Source organism: Podarcis vaucheri (genome assembly GCF_965113315.1).
Source record: "Podarcis vaucheri genome assembly, chromosome: 14".
NCBI lineage: Eukaryota > Metazoa > Chordata > Lepidosauria > Squamata > Lacertidae > Podarcis > Podarcis vaucheri.
Window position 1 is genome coordinate 19365428 of NC_138752.1, and position 16365 is coordinate 19381792.

At 45.1% G+C, this 16365-nt stretch overlaps 1 protein-coding gene across 6 annotated transcripts in view; it reads right to left on the reverse strand.

The window, feature by feature from the left end:
* Positions 1 to 1211: 1211 nt before the first annotated feature.
* Positions 1212 to 16365, reverse strand: part of ACAN (aggrecan) — an 87297-nt gene continuing 72143 nt past the window's right edge. For all 6 annotated transcript variants that reach the window (XM_082198234.1, XM_082198236.1, XM_082198231.1 and 3 more), the window contains 5 exons: positions 10670 to 10828; positions 9782 to 9864; positions 8364 to 8508; positions 5514 to 5696; positions 1212 to 2712 (listed from right to left, as the gene is read on the reverse strand). In XM_082198234.1, coding sequence (XP_082054360.1) covers positions 2624 to 2712; positions 5514 to 5696; positions 8364 to 8508; positions 9782 to 9864; positions 10670 to 10828 — 659 coding nt within the window. In that variant the 3' untranslated portion in view covers positions 1212 to 2623. The remainder of the gene's footprint in view (positions 2713 to 5513; positions 5697 to 8363; positions 8509 to 9781; positions 9865 to 10669; positions 10829 to 16365) is intronic.

The following is a 16365-nucleotide window of genomic DNA, read 5'->3' on the forward strand; positions in this document are numbered from 1 at the left end:
GTGGCCAGCATGACTAAGCCGCTTCTGGCGAGCCAGAACAGCGCACGGAAATGCCGTTTACCTTCCCGCCGGAGTGGTACCTATTTATCTACTTGCACTTTGACGTGCTTTTGAACTGCTAGGTTGGCAGGAGCAGGGACCGAGCAACGGGAGCTCACCCCGTCACGGGGATTCGAACCGCCGACCTTCTGATCGGCAAGTCCTAGGCTCTGTGGTTTAACCCACAGTGCCACCCATGTCCCTTGAGCTGCTTAGAGACAGGGGTTAAATGTGAAGTAGCCATTGTCTGTATCCCGTGTTCTCGGTCCCAGTGCAAGGGCGAGCTTTAATTCAGCACAACCGGGTTAGCTCAGATAGCCGAGCATAAGACTCTTAATCTCAGGGTCGTGGATTTGAGCCCCACATTGGGCAAAGGATTCCTGTGCTGCATGGGGTTGGACTAGATGGTGTCCCTTCCAACTCTGTATGTCTTCCACTGCAGGAAACAGTTGCACAACCAGAAACTCAATTGTGCAACAGATTGCACAATCTATTGTGCAGCAAAGCTACCAGCCACTTGCTGGTGCATTCTCTCGCACAACACAACGTCCTGCTGGGACAAAACATTTCTCCAGAGGAACAAGTTGGTCACTAATTGGCTTTAATTTAGCTTTGCACTGGATACTGCCCCACATATTTGCATGAAGAGATGCATATAATTCATGGACCTGCTCATCATCCAGAATAAATTTGACTAAAAGCTTTGGGTGTTATTTCCCCCACTTTTTTATTAGATTAGACAGTTTTATGGGGCAGATGACAATCATGGTAGCTAAAAACGAGGGGGAGCCTCAATAGGCAGAGGAAGTCTATCTTTGGTTACCAATGCTGAGGATGCTATCATGCTTTGAACTGAAGGGCCATGGCTCAGTGGGAGAACATATGCTTTGAGTGCAGAAGGCCCCAGTTTCAATCCCTCACATCTCCATGTAGGGCTGGGGAAAGCCCTGGGCTGAAATCTTCAAAAGCTGTTCCTGCCAGTCAGTGTAAACCAGCCTGGATAGCTCAGTTGGTTAGAGCATGGTGCTGATAATGTCAAGGTTGCAAGCTCAATCCCTTTATGGGACAGGGGGTTGGATCAAGATGATCCTTAGGGTCCCTTTCAGCTCTATGATTCTATGCTTGTACCAGAGTTTCCCAAACTTGGGTCTCCAGCTGCTGTTGAACTAGCTGGACCAGTGGTCAGGGATGATGGGAATCATAGCACCCAAAACAGCTAGAGACCCAAGTTTGGGTAACTCTGATATAGACATTGCTGTGCTTGATGGACCTATGGCCCACCTGGGGACGACAGCTTCCTGTGCCCTGCTTAAGAACTTTGCAACAGCATTTGACTTGAGCTAGGAAGCTAATACAGATGACCACTGACCAACATGGTAACTGACCACAAGTTGCACCTCTGTAACTTCTTGTCAAGTATTGTTTCAACTACACTTTTCTTTCAACAAAATTCTGGGGAACAAAGAGTGTGGCCCAATGATCAACACCTGACAGGATGATACAGACGAGCAGCTTACAAAGTGGTTACATTCATTCACACAGCGGCTGAAAACAGATATTGCCTCTGTGCATTCAGTATGTTGGGACTTGAGGGGGAATCTCTGGAACGACCCACTAAGGTTGATTCATAGGTGTATATATGAAGCTGGCTTGCCGATTGTCAGTAACAAGACCTGAATTTTGTTGCTCCAGTCATTTACTCTCTCATTTCCTTCACACAACTTTAGAGATAAAATAAAATAAAATTGGAGGGGAGGAGAAATTGGCCGAGAGTAGCTGGAAACTGACAAGAACTAACACAGCCTCAGAGGTCCAGCTTTTAACTCTGCCCTTTGTTCTTTATATGAATGCCACTCTGGCTGGTCTGATGTTCTGGTTAATTTCAGCCTCCACACATTATTTTACATTTTGCATTTATTTAAAAGAATTGACATTTCCAAACGAGCAATGGCTGTTTCCCCCACCTCCCTGGGAGAGGCGGAAAACCTCTTTTTCATTCCTTTCTCATTGAAAAGATTCAGCCCATTTGATCTCTTTCTCTGTCTCTCTCTCTCTCTCTCTCTCGATTTACACATTCCCAGTGGCTTCCTCTGAACCCTACAAGGCAAGCTGCAAGAGTGGGAAGAAGCAGAGTGGGGCAGGGAAGGAGAAACACAACAGCTTACAAAAGAAAAAGAAAAAGAAAAAGAGAGAGTCTTGTCCACCCTGCAGATTAAATAATTACATGGCCTGTGAATAAAACCAGGACCTCCCCCACAAAAAAATAGCAAATCTTCTTTATTATTTAACTTAACCCTCACCCTCTTGCGACCCTCTCCATCCCCTTCCCCGAAAAGGCACAAAGATAATTGGATCCAGACGGTTAGTAAAAAAAAAGCAAAAAGCTTTTGCTTTGCTGTTTTGCAAAAGTTTCTCTCTCTGTCTCTCTCTTTTTACATATGCACAAGGTGGATTTTTCTTTAATATATTTTTCCCCTTATATAACAACAACAAAAAAGCAACAAGAAGAAATCGAATCTGTTAATATAACTGTTCCATAAAATCTCTCTCTCTCTCTCTCTTATCTCCTCTCTCTGTCTCTTCTTTAATGGGTGGGTCTCTGCGCCATTCCTCCATTGGTCCTTGATCGAGTCCTTGCGCTCCTCTTATGTAGTCTGTGCTTGTAGGTGGAGGCTGTGGGAGGGGAAGAAGAAGGAGGAGAAGAAGAAAAGGCACCTTGTTACCTAGGGATGGAGGTTACAGAGGCCCTGTTTGTCCTCAGCTGGCTTGACCAAACGCCTCTCTCCCTCTTGCTCTCTGGAAAAACACTGCCGAGGCTGTAGCGTGTTGTTTCTCCGGCTGGCCGTGCTGAACGTGCCATGGCGCCAGCATTCTCACCATAGCACAATCGGGCCTTCTCTCACCTCTGGTGCTCTGGGACCCAATGAACCGGCTGGGTGGGTTCGCCCCCCTCTAGGACACTTTGTCGCAGGCTCTGTCCCTTCCACCTAACACTAAGGGGAAAGAGATTTGAGGGTGCCACAGACAACTCTGCTACTGTCCGTCGTGGTGTGGCGTGGGGTGAGGGAATAAAGTCTGCCCTTTCCAGTAACGGTTGATAGGCCGAGACATCGCCAGCCCATGAGGCAGACTCTCTTACATTGCTCCCTGTTCAAGGAGCCATAGCTGGAGAAGAGAGCTTTCTCTTTGCGGAGGAGGAATCCAGGAAAAAAAATTAGCCCAAGAGACGTTGGTGCCTGATACAAAATTCAAAACAACCTCTGCCCTGTGACAATTTTTTTTTTAAAGCAAGCTACTTCATTGACAATGGGCTCCTCCAGATGGCCTTTTTTTTTAGCCTTCTGATTTGCTGGCACAAAGTGTTCACAGAGCTAAGAGTCAGCTGAGCCACACCTGTAAAAGGTAAAGGTAAATGACCCCTGGACGGTTAAGTCCACTCAAAGGCGACTATGGAGTTGCAGTGCTCATCTCACTTTCAGGCCGAAAGAGCCAGTGTTTGCCCACAGAAAGCTTTCTGGGTCATGTGGCCAGCAGGACTAAACCATTTCTGGTGCAATGGAACACCGGGATGAGTGCCAGAGCACATGGAAATGCCGTTTACCTTCCTGCTGCAGTGGTACCTATTAATCTACTTGCACTGGTGTGCTTTCAAACTGCTAAGTTGGCCAGAGCTGGGACAGAGCAACAGGAGCTCACTCTGTCATGGGGATTTGAACCGCTGACCTTCTGACCAGCAAGCCCAAGAGGCTCAGTGGTTTAGACCACAGCGCCACCCATGTCATGGGTAGCCAATGTGATACCCTCCAGATGTTGGTGAACTCCAACTCCCATCAGTCCAAATCAGCATGGCCAATGGTCAGGGATGGTGGGCATTGTAGTCAACAACATCTGGCTACCTCTGATGGTGGGATGTTGGTATTTTCAACCAATGCAAGAGTGCCCCCAGACAGCCCAAGGGTCAGAGGTGGTGTGTAGGTTAAATCTGGAGAAGGGAAGGTTATTGGTTGTATTCAGTGCCAGCCCAACTCAGAGCAGACCCATTAAAGTTAAACAACATAACCAACTTAGGCACATTCATTTCAATGGGCCTACTTGGAGTAAGACTTAATTGGCTACAAGCCTATATTTTCCAAACATGCCCCCAATCCTGGATCTATTTAGTATTTCTTTTCCCCAAATACTTTACATTCAGGAAGAGGGATGGGTGAATCTGTAAATTTCAGTTCTCATCTCCCCCATCTGAAGTTTGGTTTCCAGATTTCCCCAACAGTTTGTGATTTTTTTTAAAAAGTCATCATGAAAATGCCCAGCATTTCTCTTATATTTTGCATGCAATTCTGTCTTAATACACACATTTTTCTGCAAGCCATTTTCTCGCTATATAATGCATTTTTTGCATATCTTCAGGAAAAGGCACATTTTTATGCACATTTAGCCTAACATGCACTTTTTCCTACTCATTACTTGGTTGGTGAACTGCATCGTATCATTAGGAGAGGTGTGGATTTCAAAGTTCAGTGGTTTTGATTTGTGTATCGTGTCAGGAAGTGTGAATTAGGGAGGTCACCATTAAAATGCAAACTGAATTTCTCCCCCATCCCTAGTCAGGATCCTTATAGGAAAACCCATAATTAAGTTGATTCCCAAACCTTTTATTAGCCAATTGAAAGGGTGGCATGGGAGCTGCCGTCTAGCTGCCTCTCCTCTACCCCTGCAAATCTTATCCCTGCCCTCTGTCCGTTCACAAGCCAGAGAACTCAAAGACTTACAGAGAATCTGCTGAGCACAGCATGTTGGCCAAGAAGGACTTGCCAGCTGTTGGCATCGCTATGGAATTAAGCGTCCCCCAAGCTGAATATCCAGCTGGCCCTTGTGAGCCAGCTCTGCCTGGGAGAGGGATAGACCTGGAGTCCTTGTCAGACTGAGCTTTAACTAAGAGCATCAGTGTCACACATGAGGAAGCTTCAGCCAGCCTCTCCCTTGCTGTGGGTGTGAACTGTCTGATCATTCATAATTAGGAAGAAGAAGCTAGGGAATAATACTTTGGTGTACCAGAGAGCATTCTGGTCCGGTGTAGGCACTGCATTCATGAAGGCCTTTCCAGTATAGCTGTGCATTTGCACAAAATTTGGTCATCACCCTACATCTTTCTAGTGCGATTATCTCATCGCTTTTCTAACCACAAAAAGTCCAATGAGAAAAGCGATGGGAAATTTCCCCTGGAAAGTGTGGGTCAACTACTGGCTGGCAAAGGTCGATGGACTGCATACACACGCCATCTGTCTAACTCAAATGGGAGCTGGATAAACTCTTCCAAACTCTCTGTCCCTGGGAGTTTTGGGACTTACTATTGAGCATTTGTGGTGATACATTCGCAGAAAACTTGCATGGAGGTTACACAGAAACACAGGAAGCTGTCTTATACCAAATCAGGATATTGCTTCGCAGTACAAATAAGATAGACCACTACATACGATCAATACAGGCTATCCGTGGCTCTTCCCAGTGCCCGTTGGGTTGACACCGGATGGTGGGCAGATGACGCTGAATGTAGCCCTGATTGCACTGGTACCGCACCATGGAGTTGATCTCGTAGCGGTCTTTCTTCTTTCCAAAGTGCCTGGCGTTCTCAACCACGGGTGGGTCTCCACAGGAAACTGGTGGAGGAAAAGAAAGCCTTCAAAGTTGCTTTCAGCACAAAGCAGCTCAGTGGCTGGTGTGATGCTCCTAACCTTATTCTTCTATCATCACAAGAACTTTTAATATTATATTAATGTGTGACACCAGATTGCTAACCGGTTGATAGGATGCCTGCTGTGTCTCTGTATGATTTACTGCTCTGGTTTTCACTTTACACCATCAGCATCCAATTTGATTGTCTAATTCTGCTCTGCCTCTCCATTGGTGTGATTGTAACATTCAGACACTCTTGATACAGATATGCAGCAGAATCAGTCACCTGAGTTCAGAGAAGGACATCTGTCGAGGCCACTCAGTACCTGTCTCCTTACAGTCAGGAGTCATATACAGAACAGTCACTCGTTTTTCTCGTTTTTCCAGTTTTAAGTTCAGTTTCTCCACATTTAATTGTGTCCATTTTTCACAGCCCTAATGTAAATTTATGCACATTCTAGTGCAAATTTCTTCTAATACACACACACACACACACACACACACACAAAAATTTTGTATGCAATCTTGCATACAAATAGCTTACACATTTCTGCAAAACAATATCCCCCTAATTTAACACGCTTTTGTATGTCCTTTTCACAAATATATGTGTGTTTATATTTATGCACATTACTTGGCTGGAGAAGTAAATTGCAGAATTCAGGTACAGTAAGTGCAAATTTCAAAGGATGGCTGCGCTTTGGCTCCCACGTTCTTTTGAAAACTGCAAATTTGGTAAATTCTCCTTTAGAGGCACACAGAATTGAGCTCCTCCTCCATCCCTGCTCACTTAGCAGTGCAGGAGGATGTTCTGAGTGCAGAGAGTTCTTCTGCTTACACAACCTGAAAGCACATCTTTTTGAAGGTTAAGAGTGAAGCAAACGTTGAAGTTTGGTTCAGGAAAAAAGTGTGCTTCAATATTTTTTTACAAAATGGGGTTGGGGAACTAGGTTAGAAACAGAGATCTTGGGGGATTTGCAAGTATGAGATGCTGGTCCCGTCCTTAAAATGCCGTTGGTGTTCTCTGCACTTATTGGGCTCAGGAGCAGATTCTCTGAAAATTTATTCTTGCTCTGACTTTTGGTTCCATGCAGGAATAGGGATTCCATACTGAAGCCTTTGTCCGCTGTTTGGTCTATGAGACCTTCAGACGCCAAGGTTGCTAAGAGCCTTCTGTTGCCTGGTCCATGAGCCAGGCTTAGTGGCTGCAGAGGGCCATCTCTTTTTTTAATGTGGCAGGCAGGATTAGAGCTATAAACAACTAGTTAACTAGCATCTAGAGAAGTGGGGGGAATCTGATTCAGGCCACATTTAAAGGTAAACTACTTAATTTTCACTTCCTGAAACAACGTGCAAAGTGGAACTCAGCCGAACTTTGAAATTCACACACCTATGAATTTTGCAATGCAGTTCTCCAACACAAAACACACTTTAACTCTGAGTAGGTCACTTCCACCTAGAGCAGCTTTATCCAAGAAAAGAAAGCCCTGGCAGATTTCTGCCATTTGAGGGACTGAATGGTCCAATCGCACAATACGTTTCCTGCCCCCCGACTTCTCTTGTGTGAGTCACTGACCCTATGAGGAAAATTTACCGTATTTCTCGCTCTATAAGATGCACCTTTCCCCTCCTAAAAAGTAAGGGGGAAATGTGTGTGCGTCTTATGGAGCGGATGCAGGCGGGAGGCTCTGCGCTCCCTTTAAAGAGCCGCACACACACTCCGTGCTCTTTAAAGGGAGCGCTGCTCTTGGGGGAGCCTTAGCCAAGCACAGCCTTTCACGGGCAGGGGATAAAGGCTCCCCTTGCCTGGGAGAGGCTGTGCGCAGCCAAGCAAGAAGCCAGGACAGTGAGCGGGATCGCTGTGCTGCAATCCCGCTGGCTGTCTTGGCTTCTGGCTTAGCCGCGGGAAGGCTCCGCAGGGCATGGGGAGCCTTCATCCCCATGCCCTGCGGAGGCTTTACGGGGCTATCCAAAAGCCAGAACAGCTAGAGGGAGTGCAGTGCAGCACTCCCTCTAGCTGTTCTATCTTCTGGCTTAGCCGCGGGAAGCCTCTGCAGGGCAGCCTTCATCTCGCTGCCCTGTGGAGGCTTCGCGTGGCTATCCCTGGCTTTTGTGGAAGATGCTCAGGATGCTTTGCGCTGCTTTTTTATTTCTTGTTTTCCTCACCTAAAAACTAGGTGCGTCTTATGGTCCGGTGCATCTAATAGAGTGAAAAATACGGTAATTCAGGAAAGGGGAACATGTGGCTGATGTTGCTAGACTGATGGCCCACCCCCCTTGGAAATTAGCCTTAAAATTGCTTCAAAGGGGCTGATGGAAGCTGAAATCTAATTGCATCTGGGGTTGGAAACACGTTTCCCATACCTGATTTAATTACTAAAATTCTTTCACACGGTAGACTTGCAGATCTCCCAAGTCACACACATGACTGCAGGTGCGGCGAACCTTTGGCTCCCTAGATGTTGTGGAATTACAACTCCCGTCACCCTTGGTCATTGGCCATGTTTGCTGGGGAACTGTTGGAAATTGGAGTTCAGCAACCTCTGGATGGCCAAAGGTTTCTCCACACCTGTACAAATGCCCTTGGGAGGAGTTGCTATCTCGTCCTTCCTTGTCCCATAGGGCGCTCGCTGCCAGGAATCCAGCCTTACCTGTTCCTTTCTTGCACGTGAATGGGAGATGGTAGTTGCAGGGGACGTCGTTCCACTCTCCCTTCTCATGCCAGATCATTACAACACAATCTTCTCCTTTGGCAAAGAAATTATCGGGTTGGTTGGGCCGCCAGTTCTCGTATTGCTGCGAGAGATGAGAACGAAGCTGGTGTTGGAACTTAGACAGCGAAGACAGTTGGGGAGGCTTTTCCTTAGGGTCTAATAAGACCCAATGGTGGAGAAAATGGCCATCAGATCACCCATTTTTGTTTTTGCAGGGTCCCCCAAGTGAGGGTGGGACCATAATCCTGAAAAGTGAGGGGCTTATTGTCCCCAGACTTTTCTGCTCTAAATTCACACCCACTCCTTCAGTCGTTATTTGCTCTGCAGGCAGTGGAATCTGGCCCGGCCAGGCAAATGAGGCACTGCTACACCAGCCTCTGTCTGGCTTTAGCCAGACCCACCTGCCTGCTTTCTTATTACCATTCCAGAGGCTGGCACTGCCTGCCAGGTTCCTTACCCTTAGTTTTGATGTTGCTCCTTGTAGAAGGGAAGGGGACAAAATGAAGATTAGTTGCTGCACCTTCTATTGTCTCTAGCGTTGCCTCGTGCTGGCTCCAGCTCCACCTACTGGTGGCCTCCCTGCCTTCCACCCTACTAGTCACAATGAGCACCAGCCACTACCACTTATTGCAGGCATAGGCAACCTTGGCTCTCCAGATGTTTTGGGACTACAACTCCCATGATCCCTAGCTAACAGGACCAGTGGTCAGGGATGATGGTAATTGTAGTCCCAAAAGATCTGGAGGGCTGAGGTTGCCTATGCCTGGCTTATACTTGTATATGCCCAACTCCTTATGGGACACTTGGCAGCTCTGAAGGGCAAGTGGTCAAAGCCCCAATCAAACCTGCAGCCAGCCTTAACTCTGGTCACAAGCACACCATGTATCTAAAGCACTATGATACCACTTCAAACAGTCAGGACTTCCTTCAAAGAATTCTGGGAGCTGTAGTTTGTTGTTAGGAGACTTCTATTCCCCTCACAGAGCTCCAGTTCCCAGAGTGGTTTAACAACCAATCTTTCTTTGCAGAGAACTCTGGGAATTGGAGCTCAGCGAGGAGAACAGAGGTCTCCTAACAACTGTCAGAATCCCTTAAACTACAATTACCAGTTGGGGAAGCCATGACTGTTTAAAGTGGTATCAGAGTGCTTTAAATGTGTTGTGATAATGTTGCCTCTGTCTCTTGTCCTTTCCCACTAAACAAAGAAGCCCCTTTCACTCTTGGGCACAAGGGGCAAAAATAAATAAAGCCAAGAATTGTATTTCCTTGTGAGGAAGGAAGCTCTTATGCTGAAATGTTTCGCCGGAGCCCAGGATCATTCACTGAAAACCATGTCCTTCTGGAATGTAACTCACAAGGGAGTGTCCATCAGACCAGCGGAAGTCATCCTCAACTGCTCTGTCACTAAGGCCAATCCACTGGTAGTCTTGAGCGTTGTCTAGAAAGGAGAGACAGAGAGAGCATAAAGATTAGAAAGTTAGCCTGTAACGTCCTGCTGAAATCCTGCAAATTTTTACACCACAAATGTTCCACCCTTTCCTTTTGCTCTGCTTTTGTTGTGCCTGGGTGCTCTTCCAGACAGGTAAGGTAAAAAGGTAAAGGACCCCTGGACAGTTAAGTCCAGTCAAAGGCAACTATGGGGTTGTGGCACTCATCTCTCTTTCAGGCCGAGGGTGCTGGCGTTTGTCCACAGACAGCTTTCCGGGTCATGTGGCCAGCAGGACTAAACCACTTCTGGCACAACGGCACACTGTGATGGAAACCAGACTGCATGGGAATGCCATTTACCTTCCTGCCACAGTGGTACCTATTTATCTACTTGCCCTGGCATGCTTTCAAACTGCTAGATTGGCAGGAGCTGGGACAGAGCAACGGGAGCTCACCCCACCACGGGGATTCGAACCTGCCGACCTTCCGATCAGCAAGCCCAGGAGACTCAGTGGTCTTGACCACAGCGCCACCCGCAATAATATGACAACACTGGGGAAGCATCATAAAATGACAAATAAAATGGAATGATGGATGGGTGGCCCAGTATAATTCTACTACTAATGCATTAATTGACTACACCACTACCCCACAACTCCTCCACAACCAATCTGGGATGACTGCAAATTGCAACGTTTTGATTCTACTTCTAAACTCAATAGGAATTTGTAGTTTCTTGATCAGCCAATGCCACCTGTTTGGAAAGTGCAACCTGGATCTCTGGCCCTGCATACTCCTCAAATCACCACACTTACTGTTCACAAACTCCTGCTCTTCGGGAGTGATGATACTGCTCAGGTGAGACTGATGGTCTCGGCAGAGGTTCTCAGCATCCACCCATGTGTGCTTTTCTTCAAAGTGCTTGTAACAGTTGCCTTGGAATTTGGTCCAGCCTGCTTCACATTCTGCCAGATCTGGAGAGAAATAAGAGGGAATGCATGTGAACAAGAAGCAAAGGTTCTTGAACAACTCAGGACCAGGTTACCTGAAATAATGCCTGCCCTATATGGATATAAAATTTACAGCATGTTATAGTTTAAGAGGAAATTATATGAAAATGATGTATTGTCGGTATCTAACACCGAGTAAAGTGACAAAATATATAAATCTACCGTATTTTTCACTCCACAAGACACACCTTTTCCCTCCTAAAAGGTAAGGGGAAATGTGGGTGCGTCTTATGGAGCGAATGGCGCTGTGCAGAGAGGGAGGGCTACGCAGCGCCCCTTCAGCGACACGCCTGTCCTGGCTTCTGCCTTAGCCATGCACAGCCTTTTCGGGCAGCGGGAGCCTTCATCCCGCTGCCCTGAAGAGGCTTGGCGCGGTTATCCCAGAAGCCAGAACAGCCACACGGTATCCCAGAAGCCAGATCCCTCTTGCTGTTCTGGCTTCTGGGATTCAGAATCATTTTTTCTTGTTTTCCTCCCCCCAAACCTAGGTGCGCCTTATGGTCTGGTGCATCTTATGGAGTGAAAAATACAGTAAATCAAACAAGTGTTGGAAATATAAAGAGAAAGAAGGTTCTTTTTAACATATGTGGTGGTCTTGTAGTAAGGTTACACCTTACTGGGAAATGATATACAATGAATTGAAAAGGATTTTCAAAATAACATTTGTAAAAAAAAGCAGAAGCTTTTCTTTCGGGAATTATAGGGACAGAACTACCTAAATTGTACAGAAATTTATTTACAGTGGCAAGAATGCTGCTTACCCAAAAGTGGAAAGAAGCAGAAGTCCCAGCAAAGGAAGAATGGATACAGAAACTTATGGAATATGCAGAAATGGTGAAACTTACCAGAAGAAGAAGAAGAAATCATAACAAACTTTTTATAAAAGAACGGAAATTGGTTTATTGAATATTTTGCAGATAAATTGCAAACAGATAGAAACATTGGCAGGATTATTGTAATAACCTGCAGTTTCATAAGAGTATATGTATTTAAAGTTGATAATTAAATTAGCAAATGAAATGAATTTGGAGATGCAGAAGATATTGAAAAATAAATTTAAGGAACCGCAGAAAGAGAGGAAAGGAAGTCAAACTTTGAAATGTTAAGTAGATTGTAAAACTAATGAAATGTATGAACTTGAAAAGTGTAAATAAAAACTAGAAGAAGAAGAAGAAGAAGAAGAAGAAGAAGAAGAAGAAGAAGAAGAAGAAAAAATACTGCCTGCCCTTGTAGAGATGTATAATATTACTCACAGCATCATACCCTACAGAATATCACAGGGCAGGGAACTAAAACAAGCATTTTTTGCCACTGTGGAATGGTCTTCTCTCTGACCTACAAGAAGCAACATCCAACAGTTGCTTCAGGTATCTTGAAAAGATGCATCCTTTTGACTCATAAGATTGGATCCTGCTCTTACTAGATTTCTGATTTTACCTGTATCTGCTTCTACCTGTTTCTTTTTAAATAATGCTGATTTATTGCTTTTATGTTATTTTTGTATACCACTTAGGGATTTTCAGATATTAAGTGGCTTAGAAATGCTTTTAAATACGTGCACGCATATATCAAATAACTGCATATGCTTTAAAAATATGTGCACACCTATTTATTTATTTAACAAAATTATGTATCACTTCATTGTAAATAGAACCTCTAAGTAGTTTTTCAGAAACAGAACAAAGCCAAAATGGTCAAAGAACGACAATGTTAAAAATCATGTATTAAAAAAATATTAAAAAATAAAAAATAATTAAAATAAACAGTTAAACTAAGCTAAAATTAAAATAAACAGCTAAACTAAAAATAGAAGATGATTACAGCACGTAGCAGCTTCTATGTTTCTAGGTAGGTTTGCCTGAAGAATGGTCCGTTTTCAACAAGGTCTGAAAAGGTTATGGCAAATGCGCCTGACTGATGTCAATATGCGGGGAGTTCCGAAGTTTAGGTGCTGCTATACTAAAAGACTTCACAAGTGTGGAACAAGTATTATGTGGCACCTCTAATAGTGCCAGTTCTGCAGATCAAAGGAGTCAAGTGAGGGTATTTGGAATAAGGTAATCCCCTTGATTTTATTCTGTGAGACCCCTGGGTATAGGGTGGTATATAAATTCAATACAGTGGTACCTCGGGTTAAGTACTTAATTCGTTCCAGAGGTCCGTTCTTAACCTGAAACTGTTCTTAACCTGAAGCACCACTTTAGCTAATGGGGCCTCCTGCTGCTGCCATGCCGCCGGAGCCCGATTTCTGTTCTTATCCTGAAGCAAAGTTCTTAACCTGAAGCACTATTTCTGGGTTAGCAGAGTGTGTAACCTGAAGCGTATGTAACCTGAAACGTATGTAACCTGAGGCACCACTGTAAATCAAATAAATAATAAAAGAAACAAACAAACTAGTCCCAAACTGTTAAGCGCTTTATATGCAGATAGCAAAAACCTTGAACTTTGCCTAATGACAAAATGGCAGCCCCATGCAAATCTCTGAGCAGGGTTTCACTCCTGAAAGCAACTGCAATTTCTGGCCACATGGGCAGAACGAGCCAGTTACCCTCAGGCAGCTGATTTTGGGCGTTGTGGAAGGACAGCTAAAGGTTAGCTATTTAATTTATTATTGTTGCATTTTCACTGCCAGGCAGGGAAGAGAGGCGCTTGTGGGATTTTCTCTCTCATCTGCTTAGGTGCCAAAATAACTTGACCAGCTTTGGGTATTATGTATGTTGACTTGGAAGGGGAGCCCATTTGCTGCTCCACCTCAGAGAAGAAAATGTCTTCTGCCCGCCGTGTAGACGCCTATGTCGCACTTTGCTGTGATGCACAGTTGTCCTCTCAGACAAGAAGAGTTATTGACTTCCCTGTTGAGGAGGCTCCCTACAGAGCTGAGCAAAATTTCAAAAGCCCATTAAAGGACACCACAGTGTGCCAAAGAGACAAGGGGAGAATGGAAGAGCCTTTTAAGACTGCCAAAATGGAGACAGGGCAACATGGTCAGTCACTTGTATTCCAAGAAGCTGAGCTTGAGGGAGCAGGGAAGTTTTCTGAGATAAATTGTGAGCAGGTAAAGAAATCGCTTCAAGACTGTGTTAGGCCCTAAAAAAATAATAATTGGGGCCAGATTCACACCATACGTTTAAAGCACTGCGATACCACTTTAAACAGCCATGGCTTGAAGCTGTGGTCAACAGATAATACATATCTAGCTTTGTTATAAACGTAAATATGTTTTGTGTTGTGTTGGATCACTCCGATGATCAAAAGTTGGAGAATGTTCATTATGAGGAAAGCAAAAGTGTTAGGGGCTTTTTTGTAGATTAGAAAAATGATGAATAAGAAAGGGGGAAATTACAAAATTACGAATTATATGTAGAACACCAATGGAGATAGCTTTTTCTCTCTGTTTTGTAATACTAGAAACTGGGTTAGGTAGGTGAACCTGCTTTCATGACCCTTAATCCACTGCAGTCCCCAGGGTCGTTTGGTGGAAGCCATGACTGTTTAAAGTGATATGATACTGCTTTAAATGTGTGGTGCAGATGGCATCTAGGACACAGTGAGTTGGAGCAGAACTTTAGGCTGATTTAAATATGCCTAACAGGGCAGTGGAAATCCATGGAGCATATTGTAAGAAGTAGGACCCTCCTCAGTAGATTATGCTGGTCTAAACCACATAATCAGTAGATTTTGTGGTCTAAACCACAGAGCCTAGGGCTTGCTGATCAGAAGGTAGATCTCAGTAGATTATGCTGGTCTAAACCACATACCATAATCAGTAGATTATGTAGTCTAAACCACAGAGCCTAGGGCTTGCCCATCAGAAGGTTGGTGGTTTGAATCCCTGCAATGGGGTGAGCTCCCCTTGCTCAGTCCCTGCTCCTGCCAACCTAGGAGTTCGAAAGCACATCAAAGTGCAAGTAGATACAGTGGTGCCTTGCAAGACGAAATTAATTCGTTCCATGAGTTTTGTCGTCTTGTGATTTTTTTCATTTTGCGAAGCACGGTGTCAGGAAAGTTTTGGAAAAGCTTCAAAAATCACCAAAGTCTTTAAAAACCTCAAAAAAGGCTACCACACCGCGTTCTATGAGTTGCTCCTCGAAGTCAAGTTGCAACTGTATTAACGGTGTTAAGAAAAAGGAAACAAACTTGCAAGACGTTTCCGTCTTGCAAAGCAAGCCCATAGGGAAAATCGTCTTGTGAAGCAGCTCAAAAAACAAAAAAACCTTTCGTCTAGCGAGTTTTTTGTCTTGCGAGGCATTCGTCTTGCGAGGTACCACTGTAAATAGATACCGCTCCAGCAGAAAGGTAAATGGCGTTTCCGCGCACTGCTCTGGTTCGCCAGAAGCGGCTTAGTCATGCTGGCCACATGACCCGGAAGCTGTACGCCGGCTCCCTTGGCCAGTAAAGCGAGATGAGCGCCTCAACCCCAGAGTTGCCTGACATGTTCTCGAACTCTCCTAATATTTCTTGCTTGCCTGGAAGGAAGATACTGAATGTGCTAACCTGAATGTACAAAGGTAACATTTATATTCAATGTTCCTCCCACTTTTGTCCCTGGTCCCACCCACAACTTCCACACGGCCCCTCAGAAGATTTCCCAGAAGGAAATGTGGCCCTTGGGTTAAGAAAGCATCTCCCTCCTTGTTGTACACAGTCCATTTCTTTTCTGGCCCTGTTTGCCAAGGTAAACAGGCAAAAACCCTGCTTGGTTTTTTGTTGCTCTCAGCTTGTTCTGCAAGTAATGTGGGTGGGAGGAAGAAAGATGTAGGAGGCATCAGATGTGAATTCATCCTGCCTGCCTATTAGTGAGAAGATGGGATGGATGCTTTTACTTGAGGCTCCTAAGGGAAGTTCCATAGCCCAGCTCGAAAAGAAATATTCCTTCTTTCTCCCCAACAAGAAACTCATCCGTGTTGGCACATGGACTGGTATCATGTTTTCCTTGCTGCTGGAGTATTCCCCATGAGGAAAAGCTAAAGTATGGAACTTATAAACAAACTGGGGCGGTGGTGATGGTAGGAATAACCAGAATTTATACCATTATGAAAACAGTAGAGAAAACTGGTTGGCTTTGTTTGAGGGAGCTTCCAGGTGACCCATTTACTGGGCATTCACCCTGCTTTGCTTGCAAGGAGGCTAGATGGGGTTGCCTGTTTAAGGAGCATTCATTCTGATTCTGTTTGTCTGGAGGATTGGATGTGGCTGCATCAAAGCAAATATCATCCCAGGGCATTTCCCCATCCCAAAGAATGCAGTCATTGTGGGAGTTTGTTGCACAAGACCACCCACTCAAACATAATTTTGCAACCATAATTTGCTGGGACACGGGTGGTGCTGTGGGTTAAACCACAGAGCCTAGGGCTTGCCGATCAGAAGGTTGGCGGTTCGAATCCCCGCGACGGGGTGAGCTCCCGTTGCTCAGTCCCTGCTCCTGCCAACCTAGCAGTTTGAAAGCATGTCAAAGTGTAAGTAGATAAATAGGTACCACTCTGGTGGGAAGGTAAACAGCG